The sequence below is a fragment of the Brienomyrus brachyistius genome, chromosome 4, assembly GCF_023856365.1.
Source record: "Brienomyrus brachyistius isolate T26 chromosome 4, BBRACH_0.4, whole genome shotgun sequence".
NCBI classification, from domain to species: domain Eukaryota; kingdom Metazoa; phylum Chordata; class Actinopteri; order Osteoglossiformes; family Mormyridae; genus Brienomyrus; species Brienomyrus brachyistius.
In genome coordinates, this window is record NC_064536.1 from 7,157,090 (window position 1) to 7,182,179 (window position 25,090).

The window sequence follows — 25,090 nt, forward strand, 5'->3', positions numbered from 1 at the left end:
TATAGTTTCATAGGGTTACAGTTTCTTGGGGTTACAGTTTCTTGGGGTTACAGTTTCCTAGGGTTACAGTTTCCCAGGATTACACTTTCCTAGGGTTACAGTTTCTTGGGGTTACAGTTTCCCAGGGTTACAGTTTCTTGGGGTTACAGTTTCCTGGGGTTATAGTTTCATAGGGTTACAGTTTCTTGGGGTTACAGTTTCCCAGGGTTACAGTTTCTTGGGGTTACAGTTTCCCGGGGTTATAGTTTCATAGGGTTACAGTTTCTTGGGGTTACACTTTCCTAGGGTTACAGTTTCCCAGGGTTACACTTTCCTAGAGTTACAGTTTCCTAGGGTTACGATTTCCTGGGGTTACACTTTCCTAAGGTTACAGTTTCTTGGGGTTACAGTTTCCTGGGGTTACAGTGTCCTTTTGAGTTCTTCATTCTCCAAATGATGAAGCTGCTTTCAGCTCGGACATCCAATCCACCCCCACAGGCCCGAGGACACGTCGCTTTGCGGGTCCGGCACCATTTTATATTTACTGGTGCTCATTTTCCGAGACACGTCCCGTTATGGGCTTGGGCCACCTCGGCCACAGGAAGCGAAGTGTAGCGGCCCTACAGTGCCACCGTTCCTTTTTATAATCTCACTTTTTATGAGGAGCCACCCCGAGAAGTCACAGCCTCATTCGTGACTTATCACTGTTCATTTAGCGGAACGCCGGTAAATATTGATTCAACAGGGGATTTTCAATTTGAGGCCCCTCCAGCATTAAATAAAATATTACACAGCCAAGCTGTCCCCACAGTGCGAGGGCTCCCTCCCACTCCCTGGTGCAGACGGTGACCAGAGTTACACAGGAAACCCATCTCCACTCAAATGTCCAATCACCTCTCCATAATCACCTGTCACATGACATGGGCCAGTTTCATAGGCTCAGTTTGTTTGTTTCCTGGCTAACCCTAACCCTAATCCTAATCATTTCCTGGGACAATCAGATTTCACCATTAAAACACGAAGAAGACTAGATCAGAAAGAGTGAAAGACAGAGAGAGACAAAAGACGTGTGGGAGACCCTCTGGATTTTACACTTTAATCAGTTTAAAAGGGATTCTAATTTCATTTATAACTATGCTGTAGATACACATTTAGAACACACAAAGGCTAACAAAATTAGCGCATCAGAGGCCTCCTCTCAGGCTGTGAGGGAGATCATTGTGGCTTCTGTCAGTCAGAAATGCGTTCGGAGGGGAATTAGCGAATAATCAGAAGATGACGTTGCCCTCGCATGCGCCCTTATGGCGCGCCTCTGCATATCAGGTTAGCCATGCATTTGCTGCGAGCGAATAGTGCAGGCAAGCAGTTCTGCAGGGGGGCCCGTGACCCCCAGACTTCTTCCCTGTCACGAGAGGAAAAGTGAGACCATTTATCACCAGAACGCATGTACTGCTGACTTTTCTTCTTCTCCATCTGTGTGTCCTTCCTGTTCCCCTGAAAATGTTTGGCTGCAGCAACCAGCATCTTCACACACACACACACACACAGCACACACACACACACACACACACACACACATACACACACACGCACACACATGTAGGGTATACCTATCCTTATGGGGCCCACTCATTCACTTCTATGGGAAAAATGCTAAGGCTAACTATGACAACCTTAACCCCCACTCTGATCTAACCACAGCCATAAGTAACCAAGCAAAATGCAAAAGTTTTTGCGATTTTTAGTTTTTTTCATAGCAGTGACTGATTTTTTATAAAATAGAGTTTTCCCTTATGGGGACCAGGAAACCGGTCCCCATAAGGGAAAAAAAAACTGATATTTATCACGTTATGGGACATTGTGTCCCCATAAGGATAGTTATACCCACTCACACACACACACACACACACACCGAACATACAAACAAACCAAAGCACATGGGCCAAGAATCCAAGAATCCATGAATCAAGGAAACATTGTAAAACAATAACTCCAGGACAACCGTAATTATTAATCGGTAGATTTGGTTCAATAGCTTCATTTTCAGCTGTTTTTACAAATGAAACCAATAACTAATATGTATAAAAGTAAGATAAAGAGAACAGGCAAAAAACCAAGGGACTAACAGCCCTAACCGTAACCCCTTCCCTGACTGGAAGCCTCAGCCATTTCTTCATGCAGATGGTAAAAGTATATGCTATAGGATTTTGAATTGCACCGGGCTTTTTTGCCTGCCGGTGTCCTTCAAGAAAGAAGACATGGAGATACAAGCATGATTCCTGTGTGATGGAGTCCACGGACACACGTACATTCGTTTATCGGTTAGGTCCCGTCTAGAGAGGCCCAAACACTCATGAGTGTGTCAGAGGCTGAGAACTGAGGCGGGGCGTAAAAGCTGCACTGCATGCAATCACACACCCTGCTGGCCAGAAGCGGTCATTGGGGCGCACAGCTGTAAGAGCATGATGGCCAAATCGGGTTGAAGATTAGTGTTGACGCGCCGTGGGGAGCTGCCTATCGAGCCTAAGATCCCACAGCAACCCCTCCTCCCCCCAATTATTTAGTGACATCCACTTTAATTCCCAACACCCACATACAGTTCCTACCTGGGGGGCGTGCCAGTGTGCTTCTGAGCCAGGAGGGGGGTCAAGGTTATGCGTGATAAATTCGGAAGCACTGTCACTTCTGTTTGGGGCGAGCTGGCTGGCCGATCCCACCGAGGTAATTTGCTGCCGCGTTTCAGGGGAGTTGGAAGTGATTTCGACTCTGCAGTTCATGTTTGGCATTAAAAGAGTGGGGGGGGGGAGAGAAAATCCCCAGCTTTTGGATGCTTAGTGAGCCCCCACGCTCTTCCTGCCATGCCCCTCTTTAACCCCCCAGGAGGGCCTGTCACCCACACTCAGCCCTGCAGAGATGTGATGCCCCTCGTTGATCTGAAAGATCCCTGCTCCCAACCCCCCCAAAAAAACTCTCACCCTTTTTTCCTCTGGAAAACTCAACAGGAGGTGGTAGAGATGACCATGTCTCTGTGACTGAGCGACAGAGAGAGTGAGAAAGACAGAGGAGAGAAGAAAGAGAGACAGATAGGAAAGGTGCGTGTATATCTGTATTCGTCCACTTGGCGCGGCCGGCCTTCCTTGTCTCTGGCTCTCTGCCCTGGCTATTATCTCATTGATTTCCTTCTCTCCTCCTTTCAGTTCACTCCATTTCCCCAGCGCCATCCTTTCCATTAGGGGAGGCAATTTAGCAGAGTGCCATGACACAATGGATTGGGGCGGCGGGGTGGGGTGGGGGGGGGGGGTGAGAAGAGGGGGAACGAGGGAGAGAAGGAAACTGGTGTGGGACGGCGAGCGAGTAAGGGGGAGCGGTGTAAAGACAGGCGAAGTCTGGCATGAGCGTCGCCAGTCGGGGGGGGGGGGGGGGTGTATTTTTCTTCTCTGTAATCCATCCCTTGGCAAACTTCACTCCGCGAGCTGCCCGTCTCCCCAGGGACGGAGGAACACCATAGGACTGTCAGGAACCTGGCGAGAATGACTTTGTGCGGGGGGGTTTAAAGGGGCATATTAAGGGGCATATTAAAGGGGCATATTAAGAGGGCACTTAAAGGGGTATGATAAAAGGGCCTAGTGAAAGGGCACTTAAACTGGTATTTAAAGGGGAGTTCGCTTGGGTTCAGCCATTCCAGGCATGTTTATATCACCCATTCTATAACAGGGTTAATGATTCACTTTATCTGATGACATTTGGAAACTTATTACGATTTGCAGTAACCATTTTTGGCAACATGACGAGGACCAAGAAATGACTTCAGCCGAAAACACAGGAAGCATCTATCGGCATAAAACGCAGATTCCCCGTGAAATCTGCCTGATCTGTGCCAGTGATGTCAGAGGATGGTTTTGCTGTATGTTATTAATATTAATTTTCTTTTTTAAATGCTTAAATACCTGATGCTGGATATTCGAGTGGATTCTCTCTTTGATGTGACGCATCTGAAGGCACCCAAACATGAGCGTAGTCGAGGGTGTGGATCTCACACACCTGATGTCACAGCATAAACACTGTGGACGCGGTCGCGTAGACCTGACGGCGAGAGCGGGGATGCGGGAACGTAGCACGTGTGCACCGCCCACACGGTCCACACATAAATGTGCTCCTGAGAAGGCCTTTTTCTGTGATGTGATTACAGTCTTTCCCCACCTGACCCACTGGCTCTCCGCCCTCCTCACAGACTATTAACGCATACAAAGGGCACTGAGAGAATCTCAGCTCCAATCTGGAGTTGGTCTGGATTAAAACCCGGGGCAACCTCCAACCTCATCTTCTTCCATAATTAGCCTGGCCGGCTTGCTTTGTCCGGGCCTTGGCTACCCTTCTCACACAATCAGCCGAGATAGCGTAGTTGGGACGGGCGATATTGGCAGCCAAATGCGATACAGGTAGCGATCCGCTAAACGGGCTCCCGTCTGGCCAATAAAGGGACAAAGGGCCTTTCTGTGAGGCAGCGGAAAAGGAGAAGCCCAACTTAACAGCCAGTATCTGGATATCAAGAGCTGAAGCTGAGAGAGGCCTTTAGCCCCCACAGGATATACAGGAGGGCGTGGCCTCCGCCAGCTGTTACCGGGGGCAACAGCTTACGTCATGATCAAACACCCCCAGCCTCCGCAAATCCTCATACCCCATCGAGAGACATTTCTCACCCAGCTCTACTCCACCCCCTGCTCCCGCCTGTTACCCAACCTTCTCCCCAATCATCACCCTCACCCCCCCCCCCCCCCCCCCCCCCATCTATCCGAACCCTCAAGACCCTAACCCCAAGCAGCTGAATTTAACCCTGCTCTTTCTCATATATGTCTCCTCTCCTCTTGTGCTGCTTGGTGGTGCTGCTGGCTTGGGGGGAGGGGGTGAACCTGATCTCGTCCACTTCAGGGGACACAAGACCCCCAAATAAGCCTGAAACCAGACCTGAAACCAGCTCCCTGTCCCTGGCATGCGTCCAGGCAGCCAGCACATAAACACATCATGGTATCAGTACAAGCCCCTGGCTGGGTAAATATTTCTGTAGCAGTTAATTAGGCTGATACGATTTGATCCCGTAGGACACGATATTCCCCTTAAGGCAGCCAGGCTCCCTGCTTGTCGTCTTGTCCATATTATATGTGGAGGGGGTGCGCCGGGTAAATAAAGTTACACAGGAAAGACAGGAGATCTATACTGTGTCGTGTAAACAGGCTGCTAACTGTTCGGAGGGACAGAGGGGACACGGGGTACCGATCAGAAATCAGTCCTGTCCTTCTATTATTATTATTATTATTATTATTATTGTTGTTGTTATTATATGTATGACTTATCATGCACAGTAATATCCCTTCTGACACAATCGTTACATGCGTCCATTCACTGCTTTCTCACGCTGACTGATAAACAATAAAACTGAAAAGGTGCAGATTTAACTTTAACATCGTTATTATATCAGGTCGTCAAATCGGGTTATTTGGCTGACGTGAGATTTTCAGTTCAAGATAAATCTGCACACGCATTTACATGCGTGAATAGTCTGTGGGGTTTGTTAACTACCCCTGACGGTTTTGATGTAGCTAATTTTAAGTTTATTATTGAATAATACAGCTTTGCCGTTAGATTTCTTGCTTTTACGTGGTTCTGAAAGAGTGGATGTGAAGCCAGATGCGTCGGAGTTTGCAACCCTGCTAAATCAAAAAAATTTGGAACAGTACGCATTGCACAAAAAGGCAGTTCAGCTGCCAATGACGTGTGGAGACACTCCAGGTGTCTGGGGGAATAGCACAATGAAATTGTTTGAAACTGAATGAATGAAAGAAGTCCCGAGGGATAACTGGTGAAAAATCTGACAATTCAGGCAGATAGCCTGTAAAAACCTCAAATGCGTTCAGCAAAACACTGAGAAAACTGACTCCTGAAGGTGTTTTTTTCAGACTTTTTTACATGTAGGGAAGCAGAAACAATGGCTGGGAATTCTGGTACCGTGCGCTTATGTTTACGTTTCCTGTACCCGTCTCTCTCCATTCGTGTTTCCCTTCTTCCTTACAATCTCACTCTGTCATGTCGGGGATTAAATACCTCAGGTACAGCGCGAGCTTAAAAAAGAGAGTGAGGGGGGGAAAATGAATATTTATTCTATCAATGCGAAAGCGCTTAGGTCTGTAATTTTTGGAGTGTCACGAAAAGCACTCTCCCATATATGATGGATAGCAGTGTATAATTGTGTGCTAGGGAAAAGTGCTGAGCGCGGCAGGAAGTGCCAGCACGAGCAGCGCACCCACGCCGGTCACTGAGGGGTTAACCCCCCCCCCGCCCCACGCCGCGCTCTAAAATCTGCTGATATTCACCCTTTGCGCCGAGCAGAAAAGGCTCGAATAAGGCCCCAGAGACGCTGCCAGCATTCCTTTAAATCAAGTGAAAATTCGTAACTTTGTCTTTGCCTGTGACGACCTTCCCTGCGCCCGGCGGGAGAGGATGGGAACCGGCCAGTGGGGTACGATTCCCAACCTCCAACTCGAATCATCCGCCACACCCCCCAAATCCCCGCGTGCCGGGGGCTCGCAGGTAGCGAGTGTACGGCGCGTGTGACGTATGGCAGGCCGTGAAGGTTTGCGCACACGCTCGCGCTCATTTGCATGCCTCCACGCGCGGATTCCGCCCCGCGAAGATGACCTGGCGCGTTTGCTCTCGTCCGCGTGCTGTCTTTTCCCGGATTTTCTGGAAGGGCAAATCCGTCGCGTTGCACCTGTGACTTTCGCCGTGTTTCCCATCTTTTCTTTTTCCCCAAGTCGGTGACTGAACAGTTTTATTGACGGACTGAAGGATGAACTGAAGTTAGCAGACGTGTGGTGAGCCTGGAGTGTTAATGTCACTTGTGAGGTTGTGGATCTTCTGGGCTCAAAATTCCCCAGAGGTTTAGAGGATTCTCCGATGCCTGTTCCCTGCACGCTGCCGAGAAACACTCCACTGTCAACGAAACGTGTAATACGTTACCGAACATTTGTATTTTCCAATGATAGGCTATAAGAACATTTAGAAGGGTCGAGAATGCTTTGTGGGCTGTAAAATGCAGTTTGGTATAACCTGTGGGTGGTAATTTACCAAGTGAATCTCGGGACTTTATGTCCTTAGTTCAGGGTCACTGAACATTCCCCTCTTATTCAATTCAGAAGGATACTGGTTTTAGAATTGCGCGTGGTTTGACTTTTAAACGTTTAAACGGCTTGTGAATTTTCTTTCTAAGGGGACGTGTGTGACTCTGGGTTAGGACACTGTACTTGTACTCATAAGGTTGCTGGTTCAAATCCTGTGGTTGGCAAGGTGATTATACTATGGGGCCCTTTAGCCCAGCCCATAATGCCCCCCCCCTCCAGGCACTGCCAGTTCCTGCTTTCTCAAAAATTTATGTTACTGTTGTGCTAAATGAAATATAATGAAATGTACACAGGAGTTAGAGGCTGTTGGAATGAAGCCAGTGGCCAGATATGCTTCTTCTGTGATATTTATAGGCATATTTTTAGATGCTGTTTATATATTTTATATCCAATATGTAAAAAATAGCATGGGGAATTACAGAAAGGAACAGGAAGTCTGTGGGCTTGTAGTTGGACTGGTGACCAGGAGGATCATCCGCCCAGCTGGAGAGTCAGGCTCGGCAACGTGCATCGTTGGCTGTTGTTGAGTGTGTTGAGACGTCTCTGTAAAATGTGCTGTGCAATAAATACTCAAATGTAATCACCACACTGATAAGTCATCTATCCCTCCAGGCACCCATCTGTCTATCTTCTATTTATTTACAGCAGGATTGTTATGAATGCTAACTAATTAGAAATGTATTTTTTACATTACATCATAAAGTCAGCTCAGAATGACATATTAACACGAAAATCATTTGTTAAGTTACACCCAATGAAATGATTTCTTCTTGGTGGGGAATTTATAGAAACATGACAACTGTCGTCGACGTCCTGCGAGGCTGAAGCGTCGCCGTCTGCGTGGTATTTACAACGGCGGGGTAACTTAGGCAGTGAAAGGGTTCAGTGAACGCACTTTCCTTCTCGAGCAGGCGTGAGGTCATTCAACACTATGGCCAGCTGTCGCCCACTTCCTCGTACAGCTGGGACCTGGGGAATGTTAGACCCTCCACACATTGTGGGAAAACTCCGTCTTGCATTCTGCGCATTTTTGTACTGTTTTATTACTATACCGTATGTGTAAGAGTCGCTCCAGGCTTTTCTTGGCGACGAGGATGAAGATGAATTTAACAAAACAGTCCGGATGGAACAGATTAACAAGAGACGGTCGTTTTGGAGCTAACACAATGGGGAACGTCCCCAAAAAAACAAAACAGGCATCCGGTTGCAGAAAGGCTACATGCACAGGGGTCAAGGCATGTGATGTCCATGGTATTTGCGCCCCATTGTATGCTTTCGGAAACAGTGTTGTTATTTATTTAAGATGTTCGGTCTGGGTGGGATGTTAAGGATGGAGATGAATGAAATGCTTGCATCTGTCGATTTTAGCAAGCGCACTGTGGGTGAGGAGCCAAGGCAGCAGCCCTGCATGGGCGGGACATCAGCGGGACCGTTGCTGAAGCAGGGCGCCTTCAGGGATGATTGATCAGCTTAAGGTGTTAGCAGGGTGCGAAACAGTACCTAAGCCCCCCAGGGAGGGTTCCCGGGGCAAAAATGACGGATTCTGCGGCGTGGGCCTATTCATCTCGCGACGCCAGGCGTGCAGTCGTTCCCTGGATTCAGTCCGGGTTCTTTGTCCTCATGCTCTGGTGCCATTTGTCACGGGAAGGGGGGGGGGTGGCCACAATGAACACATAAACTCACAGAGACAACCCGGACGCTGGGTGACATACACGCACACGGTAATGTAACAGGAACATCAGTGATCTGCGGGTCAGTTCATCATACCTCTGCCAGAGTAACTTAACCTCGACTGCTGGATGGATGGATGGATGATGGATGGATGCCTGCTTTAGAATGCAATCAGCTGTATGAATGGATCAAAACTGTATACGTAATGTTATGTACAATACAATGTAGGTGGGGTTGAGTTGGAGGAAGCTATTGTGTCCAGGTTACGGAGATCATGTTGGTGGTGCCAGACTGGGGTTGTTTTATGGTGGGGGGGGGGAGGGAGGATTGGTGGGGCACTGAGAGTGAGAGTGCACATGCCCTGGACCCTGTCCACCCCCCCCACCCGGAAACTAGATACCCCTGACTCTATTTTGGGCCTGGGCTCCTCTAGCATTCGCTGCCCTCCCCATAGAAGGTAGAATTAGATTATCTGACAGGTGGGGGGATAGAATCTCTCCAGGAATGACACTACCAGTTTACACATGTCCTGAACACATGTATCAAACTCTCAGCGCACTCACACCCTCCACACGCACAGTATGTAGTACACGGTCGGGCTTAAAGGGCTAACGTTTACTCATACTAGTACACACTCTCAATGTGCAGCACTTATTTACAGTATATTTAATAACCATTCCAGTGACATATAGACCAGTGTATAACTAAAGCTGTGAAGCCATTTATACACTTTGAAGTGTGGTTCTTGTTTTGTGAGGTTAATGTTTTTCCCTTTTAACTGCCTTCCCTGGTCAGGGTCACAGCGTGGGTTTGGAGCAGAACCCTGCTAGTACTGGTGATAAGGCTGGGGTACACCCTGAATGGGATGCCAGCCTATCACAGGGTACATACCAGGATACACTCAACTCGCATTCCACTGGCGATGTAGAGATGCGCACGCGGAGAACAGATGTTGGCTTTGAACCCCCGCAGGTGCGAGGCAACAGTGCTTCCCGCTGAGCCACCGTACCACCCCTTCCGTTTTGATGTCAGGAGGAAACTTGGGAGAAAGTTGCGTGACACGGGGACAAAATGCAGACTCCGCCCATACGGGGCGGGGGAGGGCAGCAACAAGGCCAAGTCACCATGCCACCCATGAAAGTTTTGTTTCAGTTTTACGGATATTTCAAATATAATAATTGCAGGTTGCACGGTCCGACTAATGTCTCCAGGGCTGCAGTGTCGATTGTGTGTAGTTTGCATGTTCACGCCCTTGTGCACGTGGGTGTACTCAAGTTCCCACCCACCAAAGTACAAACACATAATGTGCCCTGCGATGAACTGGCATCTCCCACTTGTGCCTCGTGCTTTCTGGGACAGACTCAAGACTCCCGTGACCCTGTACTGGGGAAGCGGCAGGGAAGATGGAAGGATGGATAAACACTGTGAATAACTGTCACTGCCCTGGGCTTGAGGACAAAAGTTAAAAATTGGATTTTGCACAAGTTCCTTTACCTTAAAATATTTCCCTACAAATGTGTAGTTTGCACTACATTTATGCAACTGTGTGTGAAGCAAATCCATCCATCCATCCATCCGTCCGTCCATTCATCCCTCGGATTATCATGTAGTATGGTGGGTGTGTGTATGTGTGTGTGGTAAGTATGCCTGTACGGCCACAGTGAAAATAGCATGCATCATATGGTTTTGGATCGGTACAACATTTAAGGTCAGTTTTCACAGCGCTGATTTATTGCCGGGCTGCTGGCAGCACCAGCAGCCCGGATTTGGCCCTGATTCCGCCTAGTACTGGGTCTGCATGCCTGGCTGGAACGAGCACCGGAAGTCGTAAAAAGGCCTTGATTCCGAAACGGGCATCCCGCACGGCTCGGGAAGGCGCCCTCTGAGCACGTGTGGGGTTTCACATGAAGATTTAATTGACAGCGGCTGAGTGAGCCATGGTACCCAGCGCTGCGAGCAGGGTGGGGAGTCTCGGCACACGGCTCTAATTACAGCGTGAGCCTTGCTCAAACACACGGGGGACTACAGAACACAAATTAGCTCTCATTCATCAATTAAACTCTCTGGCAGCCCCTGCATGTCCGCAGAAAAATCCCAAACACCACTGAGTGTGTGAATCTGTGGCAGCTGCCGAAATGAGCTTCCTGGTTCAAGGGCCACAGGACGGCAACCCGGATACATTAACTGTAGCTCTGGCCTAGCTGTGGAGCATTAGAGACCGGGCATGAAGCCACTGACACCCCCCAGTTAACATCCAGGGTCAGGGTTCCCCATGGGTATGTCTCATGCCTTCCTGCGCTGGATTTACAGTTCCTTCAGGAATTGAAAGGTCAGAGGTCATGTCATGTGTGCGTCGACCTGCAGAGGGAGCATCAGGACTTAGTCTCCATTTCCCTCCAGTAGGTCAGGTGACCACATGCCTCAGCTGGGCCGTCTGGTCCCTAATTTCAAGCTGTTCAAAATGGGATCTTCGATCTCACTCGTATCGCGATGTCTTCCCAGACGGCTCGACGGATCCAAGCTCGTTCTTGTATTATGCGTGATGCTCGTGTGTTTTCTTTGTTACAGACGGCGCAGCTCTGCTCCGCAGGGATAAACAGCGTCGTTTCGAGGCTTCAGCAAGCTTCTGTGACCGACCTGGTCAGTGGACCGCATCCCAGCGTGCTCACCGCAGTTCGCCCGGACTGTAAGCTGTGGCGAGCTGTGGCAGCTGTGAAGATGAGAGCAGGGTGAGATGCCTCTGTGCCCCCCCCCCCCCCCCCCCAACACCCACCCCGGCCGCTCAGAAATAATCATTAGGGAGATGGAAATATTTGGATTGGTAGCAGGGAGAAGTGCAGCTGAGCTCAGTGTGACAGGCAGACTGGCGTGAGTTAGGGGGGAACTTTCAACACCAAGATAATCTCACACTCCCCCCTCCCTAAAAAAGACTCCTGGCCCCCCTACCACCCAAGTGTGTAGTGCTCACTTCCTTTTTAAAACCTCATGTTTACTGCACACAACAAGTTTATTTATGTGTTCAAATATATGAAAGAATATATGTTAAAATATATCAAGATTTTGTAATTGCATGTCATGCCTTTGTATGTTTCAGTTATGAAGTGGGAATATTTTTAACTTGATTAGTATTTAGGGATGTATTAAGCTACTTCCTTAAATTAGCCTGAGCTTTTCTTGGTACTGTGAGGGTCCGCCGAATAGATTTCTACCCTAGAAGCACAAAAGCCGCTCACTGTTAAGGAGAAAGCTTTGCTGAACTTTCATGGAAGACCTAAACATGTCCTTCACAGAATGCCAGGCTATAAACAACATTATAGCGTCTCTGCAGGGGCAGCGTTCCACAAATCACACAGATATTCTTCTTAAGCAGAGATGTACTGGGTACTTTTCTCACATCGGCATATAGGCGAATTAAGGAAAATTGTAAAAACTGATGTTTCGTGTCGCTTCACATCTGCGTATCTCTCTCGGGGTGGAATAAAACCCATAAACAAACAGTATTTCAAGGCTGAAACGAGGGAAACACCTCAAAGACGTATCTGTATCAGACGGTGGGTTTTATTTCCGAACTCGATAAAGCAGGGAAAGTTTAGCACGGTCTCAGCGCTGTGGTGTTAGGGTGGAATGACACCCTAATGTGTGTGTCCCTGAGACCGATTCCCTAATGCGGAGTCAGAGGTGACGCACACATCACAGACTTGCAATACAGAATAAACAGAAATGATTTTGTTTTGCTTCCTTGGGTTTGCGATCTATTTCCGTAAGCCTGCTGGAGGCCAGGTCAGCAGTACTGGTGTATAAGGGCCTTTGTGCTGAATGTGGTTAGATGTAGCCACCCTATGTCCAGGGTAGTCAGGTGTTACTAATGACAGGGGTCGTGGAAGTGAGGCTTCCCATCCCCGGGGGTTCATTAAGGGCCGGGAGGAAGCTTAACGAGTTTTTCCCTGCGCTTTGCATAAATGAGGGCCAATGTATCACCTGGCCACTCCAAAGCCATCGCTCACCAGGGCTTGAAACGACAGGACAATCCCTCTGCGTTTTCCCTGGACAGGGGGCAGCTTGTCACTGTGTCCCCAGTGTGTATTGCCCTGCCCCCTAGGCACGGGGGACCGTGTCCTCTCGCACTCTGGGGTTTTGTCCAAAATCACTTCGTTGTGTTTTCTGTCCCAGGACCTTGAGGTTCGAAAATTATTTTATTTGAAAATGAGCTGTTTAAGTGACAGAAGTAACCGAGTTTTAAGACAATGGTTTTTGGGTTTTCTTGATGATGATGCTTCTTCATACTGCTTCTGTCTGTCTCTGTGGAATGTAGGAATTGTGTATAGGGACCCTAGAAAGCAGTGTCAGGAGAGCAGCTTCAGGAATGAAGACTCAGGAGAGCAGCCTCAGGAATGAAGACTCAGGAGAGCAGCTTCAGGAATGAAGACTCAGGAGAGCAGCTTCAGGAGATCAACTTCAGGAGAACCGACTCAGAAGAGCAACTTCAGTAATGAAGATTCAGGAGAGCAACCTCAGGAATGAAGTCTCAGGAGAGCAGCTTCGGGAGAACCGACTCAGAAGAGCAACTTCAGTAATGAAGACTCAGGAGAGCAGCCTCAGGAATGAAGTCTCAGGAGAGCAGCTTCGGGAGAACAGACTCAGGAGAGCAGCTTCAGGAGAGCAGCTTCAGGAATGAAGACTCAGGAGAGCAGCTTCAGGAGAGCAGACTCTGGAAAGGAGACTCAGGAAAGCAGCTTCAGGAGAGTAACTATAGGATAAAAACTTAAGGAGATCAGTCTCTCGGGAGAGCAACTTAGGAAGAGAAGCCTGGAGAGAACAGTAGCAAGAGAAGAGCCTCGGAGGCGCTGGCTGTACTGTGAGACCCCAAAGCAGATAATGTGTGACCTACAGATGTTATGCCTGGAAGGTTGCTGCTCCTGTCACTCCTCTGTTTGCTCCACTGACCCCGAACCCTCCCTCTTCTGCTGTACACATGATTACTGTGGGAATTGTCTCACCATCAGCTGTTCAGTCCCCCCCCCCAACCTTGGAGGCGTCTGTCTTGTTTTCACCTGTTCCATTCTGTCTCCTGCAGAACCCCCCTGTCCCAGCCCTCAAACTAGAGGGGGACCTTCTTGTTCCCTTCTGTCCAGGTGACTGTCATTCTCCTGTCCCTAAAGCTGCCCAGTGTCTGTCCTGGATCTGGGGCACCTTCTGCGGAGTAAAGTGTGGTTAGTGCAGCTCAACCAGGCAGAGCTGTCTGCCTGATAGGTGACCTTTTTGCTCTGAGAAAAGACAGAAGTACACCATCCTAACAAAGAACACACACACTGTTATACAGTGTGCTTGGAATGGTGTTGATGTGTCATTTTCGCGCTTTTTGATATGAAGATATATTTTCTGAAGCTCCTCAGTTTAAAACTGGGTTCTCATTTTCGTATCACACCCTCCAGTCATACAGCATTCAGGTACGACTCAGGTGCTGCAACTTGCATCACGACTAATGTTTCTTCGCCTGATGTCCCCAAGCATATTTGAAGGAGCCTTGGAAGAAACAAAGCATGCTGGGTAGCCCCTCAGTAGCGGACGTGGCTTGTGTCCTGGTGGTGCAAGTGAGGGCTGGTGGGGTGGGGGGGTGTGGGGAGGTGACAGGGGGTCAGCTAGCCCTGCAAAAAAGCCCTCCCCCTGCACCCAACATTACTGCCCGAGGGTGCTGATCGAAGCCACTTCCCCAAACTTAAAATGCACCAGTAGCAGTAGCTAACTCCCAGTGTACAGGGGGAACAATAAAAACCCATGACTGTTTATTTATGTAACACCCCCCCCCCCCCCCCCACCACCACCACCACCACGATCCCGCCCCCGCTGCCCTCCTGCTGTCCACAGCTACCTGCATTAAATGGACTTCAGCAGATCCTCTTAGAGGTATCCTTTCAATGCATCTCGCTTACCTTCCAGTACACGGCCTGCACTTGCTTATGCAATCAAAATCCCATAATGACCCTGTGCCTTAAAATCCAAAAAAAAAACCCTATCGCGTGATTTCCTCCTCTCATCTATCACGGCTGGCAGATTTTATGTGCGTGTGTGTGTGTGTGTGTGTGTATGTGCACGAACATGTTTGTGTGTGTTTCTTGACCCGTCCTCGAGGTTCAACACCTGACCGAAGTCACATTAAAATATGTTTTCCGTTGTCTCTCTCTGGGTGCTGTTTTTCACGATTTGGCAGTGAAGGTTAAACTTTAATGCGACAACTTGATGGAAGAATATTGTGTATATTGGGATAATGGCAGTGTTCCTGAGTCAAAACCCTATCCAGATGAATGTCTGAAGGAGATGCCATTTTTTACCTTTCTTGTCCTATTCTGTGTGGTACCATATGCTTGTATGGTGTAACTGGCAGGTTGGTCTTTGGGACCCATCGCCCACAGTTTAGTGTTACCCCAAGTCTTCCACAGCTGCACAGTCTCCTGCTCCAAATACTCGGAAATGGCTCGCTGCTGACTTCTCATGGAATTCTCCGCAGATCATCCTCTCTCAACAGAATGGATCGTTTCAGATCACCTCGCCGCCAGAGCCCCGGTACACACATGAAGAATGGACGATATTGCTGTTACTCTTGCGGATTCCTTGCCTTGTTGCATATTGAGAAGCTTTGCAGTGCTTGTGCGTGTTCCTGTATGTGCTGGTGTTTGTGTGAGGACTTCAGCAGGGCCTTAGATGGAAAGCGAAGTTCCAGTCGGTTGATGTAGGTCTCAGTTTCTTAACCACTAAGCCCTTTTGGACTTCGCACAGGCATCATGCACTAGCTGTAATTGGTGGCCCTTCCCATTGTTGTGCTGCAGAAGGACTAATTCCAGGGGTCTGGGAACCGGCTCAATGGCGAGTATGGATGACAGAATCCACTTTTCCGGGTCAGACCCAGTGAGCAGCACCCCCTCTGCTTCTCCACTTTTAGAGGATGCCCCCAGTGGAGGTTGGAAAGGGCTGATACTGCCCCCCCCCCCCCCCCCCCCCATTGCCCCCTCCCTTTCCTGGACAAAGTATGTGGTGACGTCAACAACCAAATATACCAGATTGGGCTTTCGGTGAAACCGAAATCGCTTCTGCAGAGTAGCTTCTGGTTCAGTCCTGAAGTTCTGAATGTCTCTCAGCCTGGGACTGGGCCATCAGAGGGGCTGTGAGCACTGGCGGTGTCTATAGAATTTAAGTACTTCCATACCGACTAGATAAGACAGCTAGGTGTAGTCCCCCAGAGGGAGTGACATTCAAGTTCAGGCAGATCTACTGGGGGAGTGTTCAGTCCCAGCTTAGAATAAGTCGCTGTTAGTGATTACTTAATGATGCCTCAACAACCACGACAACAAAGTAACCCAATAACTACTAGTCATTCCATGTGTGTCCACAAACTTACTAGTAAATAAAAGCGTTTTTAATATATATATATTTCTTTTTCTAGGTCTTATGCAGTGGTTTCATCCACCCATCTATTTTCTGAAACAACTTGTCTTATTCAGGGGTCGCGAGGGGTCCGGAGCCCATCCCAGAGGCTACGGGCGCAAGGCAGGGAACAACCCAGGATGGAGCGCCAAACCCGTCTCAGGCGGTGGTTTCAGGTTATGTTATTTTTAGCTGTTGCTTATTAGCTCACCAGCCTCCGTGGAACAAATAAAAAAAAATCCACAGATTTATATAATGATAATAACAATAATAATAATTTTGCTGTTATTGCTACCATAATTCGTTGCTATTGGTTGTGATTATGCTGGTAATACTCCTGTACAGCTCACGCGACAAGAAGGCTGACGTCATCGTCGTCACATATAAATAAATACTGTATATTTGCGAACCAAATGTAAATTTAGGTTAATATATCCCTTTCTGCCAAATTTATTAAAGCGAGTCATTTTTGTCATATTCGTGTGTGTATGTATGGGTGTGTGGATTGGATTTATATTACTTTGTGGGGACCAAATGTCCCCCGCAATGTAATAAAAACCTGGTCTTTTGACGTTGTGGGGATCATATTTCGGGTCCCCACAAAGATCTGTGAATGCAATCCAAAAACGCCAAAAGTCTCGCGTTTTGTTTGGTTACTTATGGTTAAGGTTAGGGCTGGGTCGGTGTTAAGGTCGTCCATTTGTGATTAGAGTTTTCCCCAAAGAAATGAATGGAGAGTCCCCACAAAGATATAATTACAAACCTGTCTGTGTGATTGTATAAATTCGTACGCGAAAGTGGTTTATCTGATTAAAAGCTAATAAGAAAAGTTAAAAGAACGATTCATAAATAAGATGAAAATTCGAAACAGTACATTACTGAATTTTTGCTCGCGTGTGCTTGTAATTCAGTTTAATTTACAATCTTCGCTTTGAAATACTTCCAAAGGTCTGCAGGATCAAATCGTATTTGTTTCTCAATAAATGGCTACATAAGATTACAATTCAATCTCTGCGCTTACCTTCTCTAGCATACAACAGTACTGTTACATTTTATTTATGATATACACATACAGCAAGCAATTAATTAACATTTAACCCAACAGGTGTTACGAAAAAAACTGCTCTTAAATGGAATTCAATTGCAATGCTAGATAAATAAATTGTTCAAATTTAACATAACCTAAGTATTAATTTTCCAATTATAGATATTCGATTTGACGTGCCGGTTGTTTTAGGTAATTGGATAATTATCTGAAATTAATCATCTCTACATTCTGTGTCATACACATTTTTAAGCAATTCGATTATAAAATCTATTAATGACTTGATATTTTCTATTATTTTTAAAATGTTTATTACTTCTAGTCTTGTGTGATGTTATTGTATGTGCAATATCCGCTAACAAATCGCGACATGTTTTGATTTGCTCACGCATAACTCCAGTGACCCCTAAATAAGTCTATGCTGTTTAAGGGAGCTGCTCATAACGATTTATTATTACGCATATCATCTATAAACATTACATATTACATGCAGCGCCGAAACTAATGTTTCATATTAATGAGATTTTGTGAATTAATGCGACATAATCCTGACATTTGCATTCAGAACACGACCGCCTATATTTTAAGTCAATACGTCAATCGCGCTTTAAATATACCTGCCTCTTGGGCTTCCTTCCTTTGCACAATAAGTTGTTTTTACTATTTTAAGCACTTCACTGCGCCGGTGGAGGGTCTGCCTTCGCTGCGTGCAGTTGCACACCATGTGTCGCTAGAGGGCGCCACGACGCCTCTCTGTTCGAGAAAAATTTCCAATTAACAGCCGCAGCCGCGCCTGGCCGTATGGTCCCGTAAGAGGTTGCCGTAGGAAAATGCTAATTTCCCGGCCCTGCGTGCAGCTATTGGCTTCGGAAAGCCGTCACATTACGGGTGGGAGGGACCGGGAGACTGCGTGTATAAAGCTGCAGATTGCCCTTCGCCGCGCTTCAGGACTACGCTTGTGCGGTAAAGCTAGTGATCGGTTGGAGCGCGTGCGATGAAAGCGAACAGGAATTTGTTAGTTTAAATACACATGAATATATTTATAGCTTATTGCAGAAGGCGGACAGCGCGCTGCATGCATTTCTTGGTAAATGTGCATGAAGTGAGCCGTGCTGAGAGAGGATTTGCAGCCGGGTGTCCCACTGGAGCGAACTTCTGCGTGTTTTTGTGAACATTGAACCCCTGACAGCTTCCTGCTGTCACACGGACCGGCACGCAGCAATTAGATTACGATCACTCTATACATGCCCAAAGCGTTCTGTGAATTATTCTTCTTGTTATTTTTAATTTTTTTGCAATTGTTATATTATGGGGCTTTTAAAGCTCATGCATCATACATGTATTTTTTTCTTAAGAGACTGAAAACCAACTTGAGAAAAGACGGGAAGAAATATTCAGAAGTAGCCTTCAGTAAGTCAAGTTGGTCTCTCTGACTTCGCTGTCTGAAGTTTTCGCTTTTGTGCTTGTGGTGTTACGGTGAACTTTTAATCGAATATAAGTGGTCAACAAGGAAACGGTCGATCCGACAGCTCAGGTTGTTATACTGACATCTGCAAAAATAATAACTGTTTTATTTTTTATTTTTTGCGGACTAACGACTAGACCGGGTACATTTCCGCGTGTACGTTTTGATTTCCAAAGGCCATTCCTGGTGGCGATCACCGTCATATTGGCATTACGGACAGGTGTCGTTGCATGAACTGACATGGCCACCGACCTCGCCATGAGCGCCGAACTGCCCAACAGCCCCCTGGCCATCGAGTACGTCAACGACTTCGACCTGATGAAGTTCGAGGTTAAGAAGGAGCCCCCCGAAGCAGAGCGGTACTGCCACCGCCTGCCCACAGGCTCCCTGTCCTCCACCCCCGCTCAGCACACCCTGTTCGTCCGTGCCTTCCTCGCCCAGTTTTTTGTGCCCCCAGTCCTGGGACACAGCCCGCCCCCAACCCCAACAACGGCGTGGGCAGCAGCATCAGCAACACCAACCAAAGCTCCACGAGCAAGGGGCAGTTGGAGGACCTTTACTGGATTCCTAATTACCAACACCACCTGAACCCAGAAGCCCTCAACCTGACACCGGAGGACGCCGTGGAGGCCCTTATTGGCAACGCGCATCACCACCACCACCATCACCACCATCAGCCCTTCGACAATTACCGAGGCCAGCAATACGCTGGGGAGGACCTGTCCACCGCCTCCACAGGACACCACCACCAGGCCCACCACCACCACCATCACCACCCACCACGGCCACCACCTGCGTCTGGAGGACCGCTTCACGGACGAGCAGTTGGTCAGCATGACGGTGAGGGAGCTGAACCGGCAGCTGCGCGGATTCAGTAAGGAGGAGGTCATCCGCTTGAAGCAGAAGCGCAGGACCCTGAAGAACCGCGGATACGCGCAGTCGTGCCGCTACAAGCGCGTACAGCAGCGGCACATGTTGGAGAGCGAGAAGTGCACCCTGCAGAACCAGGTGGAGCAGCTGAAGCAGGAGGCCGCCCGCCTGGCCAAGGAGAGAGATCTCTACAAGGAGAAGTACGAGAAGCTGGCGAGCCGCAGCTTCACGGCCAGCGGCAAGGACTCCCCCGGCAGCAGCCACGGAAAAGCCGGCTCGGCCGAGTTCTTCATGTGAGCTCTCTTTCCTTTAAAGACTTTTTAGGCGCTTTGGTCGAGCGACTGTTTTTTACTTATGTTTTGTTTGTTTTTCTCTTGGTTTGAGGACTTTTTGTTCAAAGCTATTATTTTAACAACACAAAGTAATGTGATATTTGGATATTGTAAATACAGAAATTATATAGAGATATTTATGGAATTGTAAATGCGAGAGATGTATATGTCACGTGGGCGGGTCAGAAACGCTAGCTGCGACTTAGATTTGGTTTGGCCCAAGGTTTCCATAAGGAATTAAAGCTTTGAATTGAAGAAATTGTATTAGGATACACAGTTATAAAAGTAGTGTAAGGGAGGACCCCAGATTTCTGGAAAGGGGATCATCATTACTTCGTCTAATTCTCATAGACAAAGTTTAAAAGGCATAGATTACAACGTTTTCTTAACATTATAAGTCTTACTGAAACTTATATCGATGTAACCCTAACGATGGAGGGAAGTGGCACAGTTTTCTTGATTTTTTTGATTTAAGCATTTTTGAGTGTCTTAATACGAACGAGTCTTACGAACGGGGATGAAGACGGGACGTCCGGACTAAACGTGTTTCCTGAAACTGGAATTAAGACACGCTGAAGGAGGCGAAGCAATACATTTTTATAAACGAGGTGTCGGACGGGTCTGTCAGAGGGACTCCCAACTGGATCCACAGGGGAACCAATGTACTGTGAAAGGACTACACGACCATCACAAGTCTTGTATAGCAACTTTTAGCAGCCCAGCATGCAGGACATGTATGGTTTTACGACCCCCCCCCCCCCATTATAACAACCCCCAATTTAACAATATGTGAGGGTGGGCACATGTACGCATGTATCCCCCCCCCGCCCCCTACCCCCACCTCTCTACCACCGCCACCTCCAGTCGACCCCCCGCTGCATACTTTCCTCTTTCGCTTAGGCAGATAGGGTACTTAGACATCCGCCTTGCAGGGGGACCCCCCCCCACCCCCCCCCGGGTGAGATACTGTAGGAGACCGCGAATGTCCCGTTTCAATGGAGCGGCTGTTGCTCTTAAGTTAGATTTTTTCTATCGTTTTCGAACAAAACCCAATCTGAGCCAGGTTTTACAGGTATTTATTTTCACTTGTAAATAATGTAGTAGTACAATTCTCTTATTTCCATTTATTTGTGCAAGCGGTTTTTTGACTGAGTTAAATGTCTTAATAAAATGTTTGTATGTCACAGCATGCAAATAATGTGCGATACTGTCATTCGAACGATCGCAAGCATAATGCACTATAGCGGTATTAACTGGGGAATCACAGCCAGCTAAGTTTCATAAGAAGCAAAGCTGTCCTCCCATCGCGACTCTAGAATAAGATATTTACTAACGCAGTCGAGAAACGGCATCCAATATTACAGCTGGTAATGTAAAGGACTGCAATTGCTGCTACTTGTCTGTTCGCCAATTTTGTTCAACGGCGAATCAATGTATACAAACAATTTGTTTTAATTGTTTTAGATGTTAATAGATACGAAATGTATGATCGTTTGATTATCTAATAAGTGTACATCTACGGTCATGTAGTTCAAATTAAAGATCTTTTATCAATACATGTTTGTATAATGTCAGGTTTACCGCGGTGATGGAGATTACATTAGATTATTTTCTATAAATTTATTTATTTTAAATGACATGCTTAGATTGCCTGATTCACTATAACGTACCGTACCACAGATAATAATAAGGGTTATACTGTGGGCAGAGCGGCACTGTCATTTTCCCTAATAAATGCTTTAATGTGATACATTGGAATACGTTGTATCATCCTGCGTATACGCCAATATGCGTTTGACACTTTAAGAGAAAAAGAAAACAGGTTTCTTAAAGTTTTCACGTCTTTATCAAACTCTTGACTAGAAATGGGAAACCGCGAACGGCAGCGAGCAACTCTGTTTATATCCGGTTAAATCAAATGAGGATCCGAAAAATAAAACCACAAATTAATTGACCATAGTAGCAGATATATAAAAAATACAGCATGCAAAATTGTACTGTATCATTTACATGTAAGGAATTATCTCAGCAATCTTAACAATCTAATTTAATTAAAAACGCATAATGGCGTATAGGCAAGATGGGTGGAACAGTCTTGTATGTAGCGATATGTCTGTACTATTGATACGTACAAATTGGAGAAACATTTTAGTGTCCTGGGATATTAACGTTAAAACTCAGTGTTTCCAAACGGAATGTTGTTCAGAATAATGTTTTAATAATATTTAATAAAAAATAAATCTGTGCCCCGGTTTTTTTTCTGTTCCTTCATGCTAACTGTCATTAACAGGAAACAACGTTAAATCTGACAGGTTGTATAATGCAAACATCATTACACGTAAAGCGTGATCGAAATCCGATGGGCGCGACGATTCCTTATCTCACTAAGAAAAACGGCAGGTAAACCACGGTTTTCTCTTTCATTTCAGCGCTGCGTCACTAACCAAATGTCATTTTCTGAGATTTTACCAACATTATCGACAGCCATCTAGAATAATAACTGTCTACATTTTCTTGGCAACTATTTCGTTAAATAATATGTTTAAATAGTTTCAAATAACTGCTATACTTAAATCATTATTAATCAGGCCTAATTAAAATTCCACATCCTTCGTAAATAATTATATCCTTCATTGCAAATTTCTGAAATACCGGTAAAAAGGTAATGATCAGACAAATGAAGTATATCCAACCATATCCTGCTTTAGTAATCACCACCTAGGCCGAGTTTTATTTAATAATACTGAATCGTTTTCTTCTCTGAGTGACCTAAAGATAATCGTTTTACTATAAATAGTTACGTAGTAATCTTTTTTTAATATATATATTCCTGAAATATAAAAAACCAACCAACGTGGATAGCAAAATATCTGAAAATAAATTATAATTACGAGATATTTTTATGAACAGAGGGAATGCAAACAAAACAACTCGTTTATATAACAATCAACTAAATGAAAAAACATTCGCATCGACAAAGTGCGGATGCCATTAAAGGTTACTCCTGAAAATTAGTTCGAGCATTAAACTCGCAGACAGCATTCCGAAATGACTATTACTTGCTATTTTAAAACTTGCCATGTTGTGAGTTTTCATGAAAAATAAGTAAGCATACAGGCCCATTTAACTTTACTTGAAAACGAGTAACAGTAAATGTTTTCTCGGTAAACCCTGAAGTACAGCAGACTTACACTGCGGGGGTAGGGGAGAGTCGGAATTTTTGATAAAGTTATACCGCTTAAACCAAACTGTAATATTTGAGTGGCCATTATGTAATGGATAATGACGTGTTGCGGATAGACATTACCTCGAACTCGCATTTGAAAATCTTACCCTTAACACCTCAGTAACACCAGATGAGAAATTAAGAGTAAAAAAAGATGTCGGATTTATTTAGCAGTACCTGTACTATAGTTTTAGCGCACCCAAAGTGTCTGAAGTAGCCTTGGCGGGTGGTTGTCTGATATACAGAATGTAAAGGTGTGTGAGTTTTTTTTTTTTTTTTTTGCGCGATTAGTGAAAATTGATATTTTTCCATTATAGAGCAGCCTCGACCTACATGTAGACGCCCAGCTGCTCACGTGTCCTGGCCTGGATGCGTCCAGCGGGATTTTATTTTCGACTTTCTGTCTAAAGCCCGCAGATACGAGTGAGACATTAACTGAGGTGACTCGTTTCCCGAAGCAACCTTTTATATTTGCCGTTTATTTTCTCTCTCATACCACGAGACCAGATCTTATGAAAGTTTGCAGGAAAAAGTCGCATCAGACGTTTTACACTAATTATTCCACACGGGGAACATATATTTACACCAAGTAATTCGCCAAAGCCATTTTAAAAAGCTTTTTCCGAGGGTTCATGTGCCATTTAGAAACACGTAAGCTCTGCCCTCCTCGAGTTTGTCCGAAAAATTTGCATGGTTTTCGATGTGCCGTCGATATCTGCAGGAATTTAAAAATTGTAACATAATTGACTTTATTAATTTTTGTGTTGCGTGTCAAAGTTTGAGGTCACTTGTGGCAGAGCAAAAAAAATCAGGCCGCCGATCACCATCTTTTTTTCACTTTGCAGAGTGAACAGCCTTACATTCTCTGAGTAATAAAAACCATTAATGCACGTACAAAGACAAGTGCATCGCTTGATGCATATACATCCATAACATTCCATCGTAAATATCGGCTACCCCCTGACGGAGTTACGCCCCGCCTGGAGCCGGACGCCAGTCCATTACGGGTGCAGTACGGAGTTGGCAACATTAGTCAGCTGGCTGGCGTGAGATTTTCAATTCAAGACAAGTCTACACACGCATTTGCATGTATGTAAGAGTTTTATTACTTTGTAAATAGTCTGTAGGGTTTGGAAACTACCCCCAACGCTCTTGAAATCGCTTATTTTAGATGGAATGTTATGGAATAATATAGATTTGCCATAAGATTTTCTTGCGTGAGCCCGACAGTCAGAAAGCGTGAGCGTCACGCCAGATGCGTGAGAGCTGGCGGCCCCTGGCATGAACACTCAGCTTAAGAGCGGCTCGGGGGTCGCTGATTTACGCTGATAGACTATCGGCAGCATTCCAAGAGCGTCTGAAAGGGAGTGGAATACGCGCAGAACTACTCCTGTAATCTTTATCTACAAACGTTTATTTTTTATTTTTTTCTTTCTTTAAAGGCCGATACATTAGTATTTTGTGCGTGTTCTTCCTTTTCAGACAGAATTATGCAAGCTCACGTTCAACAAGGACTGCTGCAGGAGATTTTTGACCCCCGGTTTTGTGACATGGCCTGAATAACAGTCTGCAACCATTTGACCTGGTTGAGTTTTTGTTCCTGAAAGATTTGGAAAGTCTACTGTGGGGGAGGAGGAGTCTGATGACACCCTGTGAGATCCTCCAATCAGACAGGGCTGCATCACCAGGCCCCCTCTTACTGAACCCTCTTGACCTCCAGGCGTTATGTGTTAGATCTGCGTTTTTGCCCTCATTTAAACTTTTATTTTGCATATTATTCTGATCGGTGTTAGAATATCCGGCGTCTGTGTTCACTCAGTCCGCTGGCCACAAACGCAGTTCAGCTTGGTTGCCACATCCTCGCTGCTGGTCTTTTTAAATACCATATTATTTTTGAAACCCTCATTG

The 25,090-nt window shown here is 46.3% G+C and overlaps 1 protein-coding gene and 1 long non-coding RNA gene across 2 annotated transcripts; both read left to right on the forward strand.

Moving 5' to 3' along the window:
• Positions 1–6,657: 6,657 nt before the first annotated feature.
• On the forward strand, positions 6,658–14,081 carry LOC125740655 (uncharacterized). The gene is made up of 3 exons (XR_007397729.1): positions 6,658–6,848; positions 11,394–11,554; positions 13,138–14,081. It is a non-coding gene; the product is annotated as an uncharacterized LOC125740655 (long non-coding RNA).
• A 4,168-nt stretch (positions 14,082–18,249) lies between these two features.
• On the forward strand, positions 18,250–21,051 carry LOC125740772 (transcription factor MafAa-like). The gene is given in 4 exon segments (XM_049012423.1): positions 18,250–19,153; positions 19,155–19,196; positions 19,198–19,529; positions 19,531–21,051. Coding segments are annotated over 4 exon segments (924 nt in total). The 5' UTR covers positions 18,250–18,994; the 3' UTR covers positions 19,922–21,051.
• Positions 21,052–25,090: the final 4,039 nt, after the last annotated feature.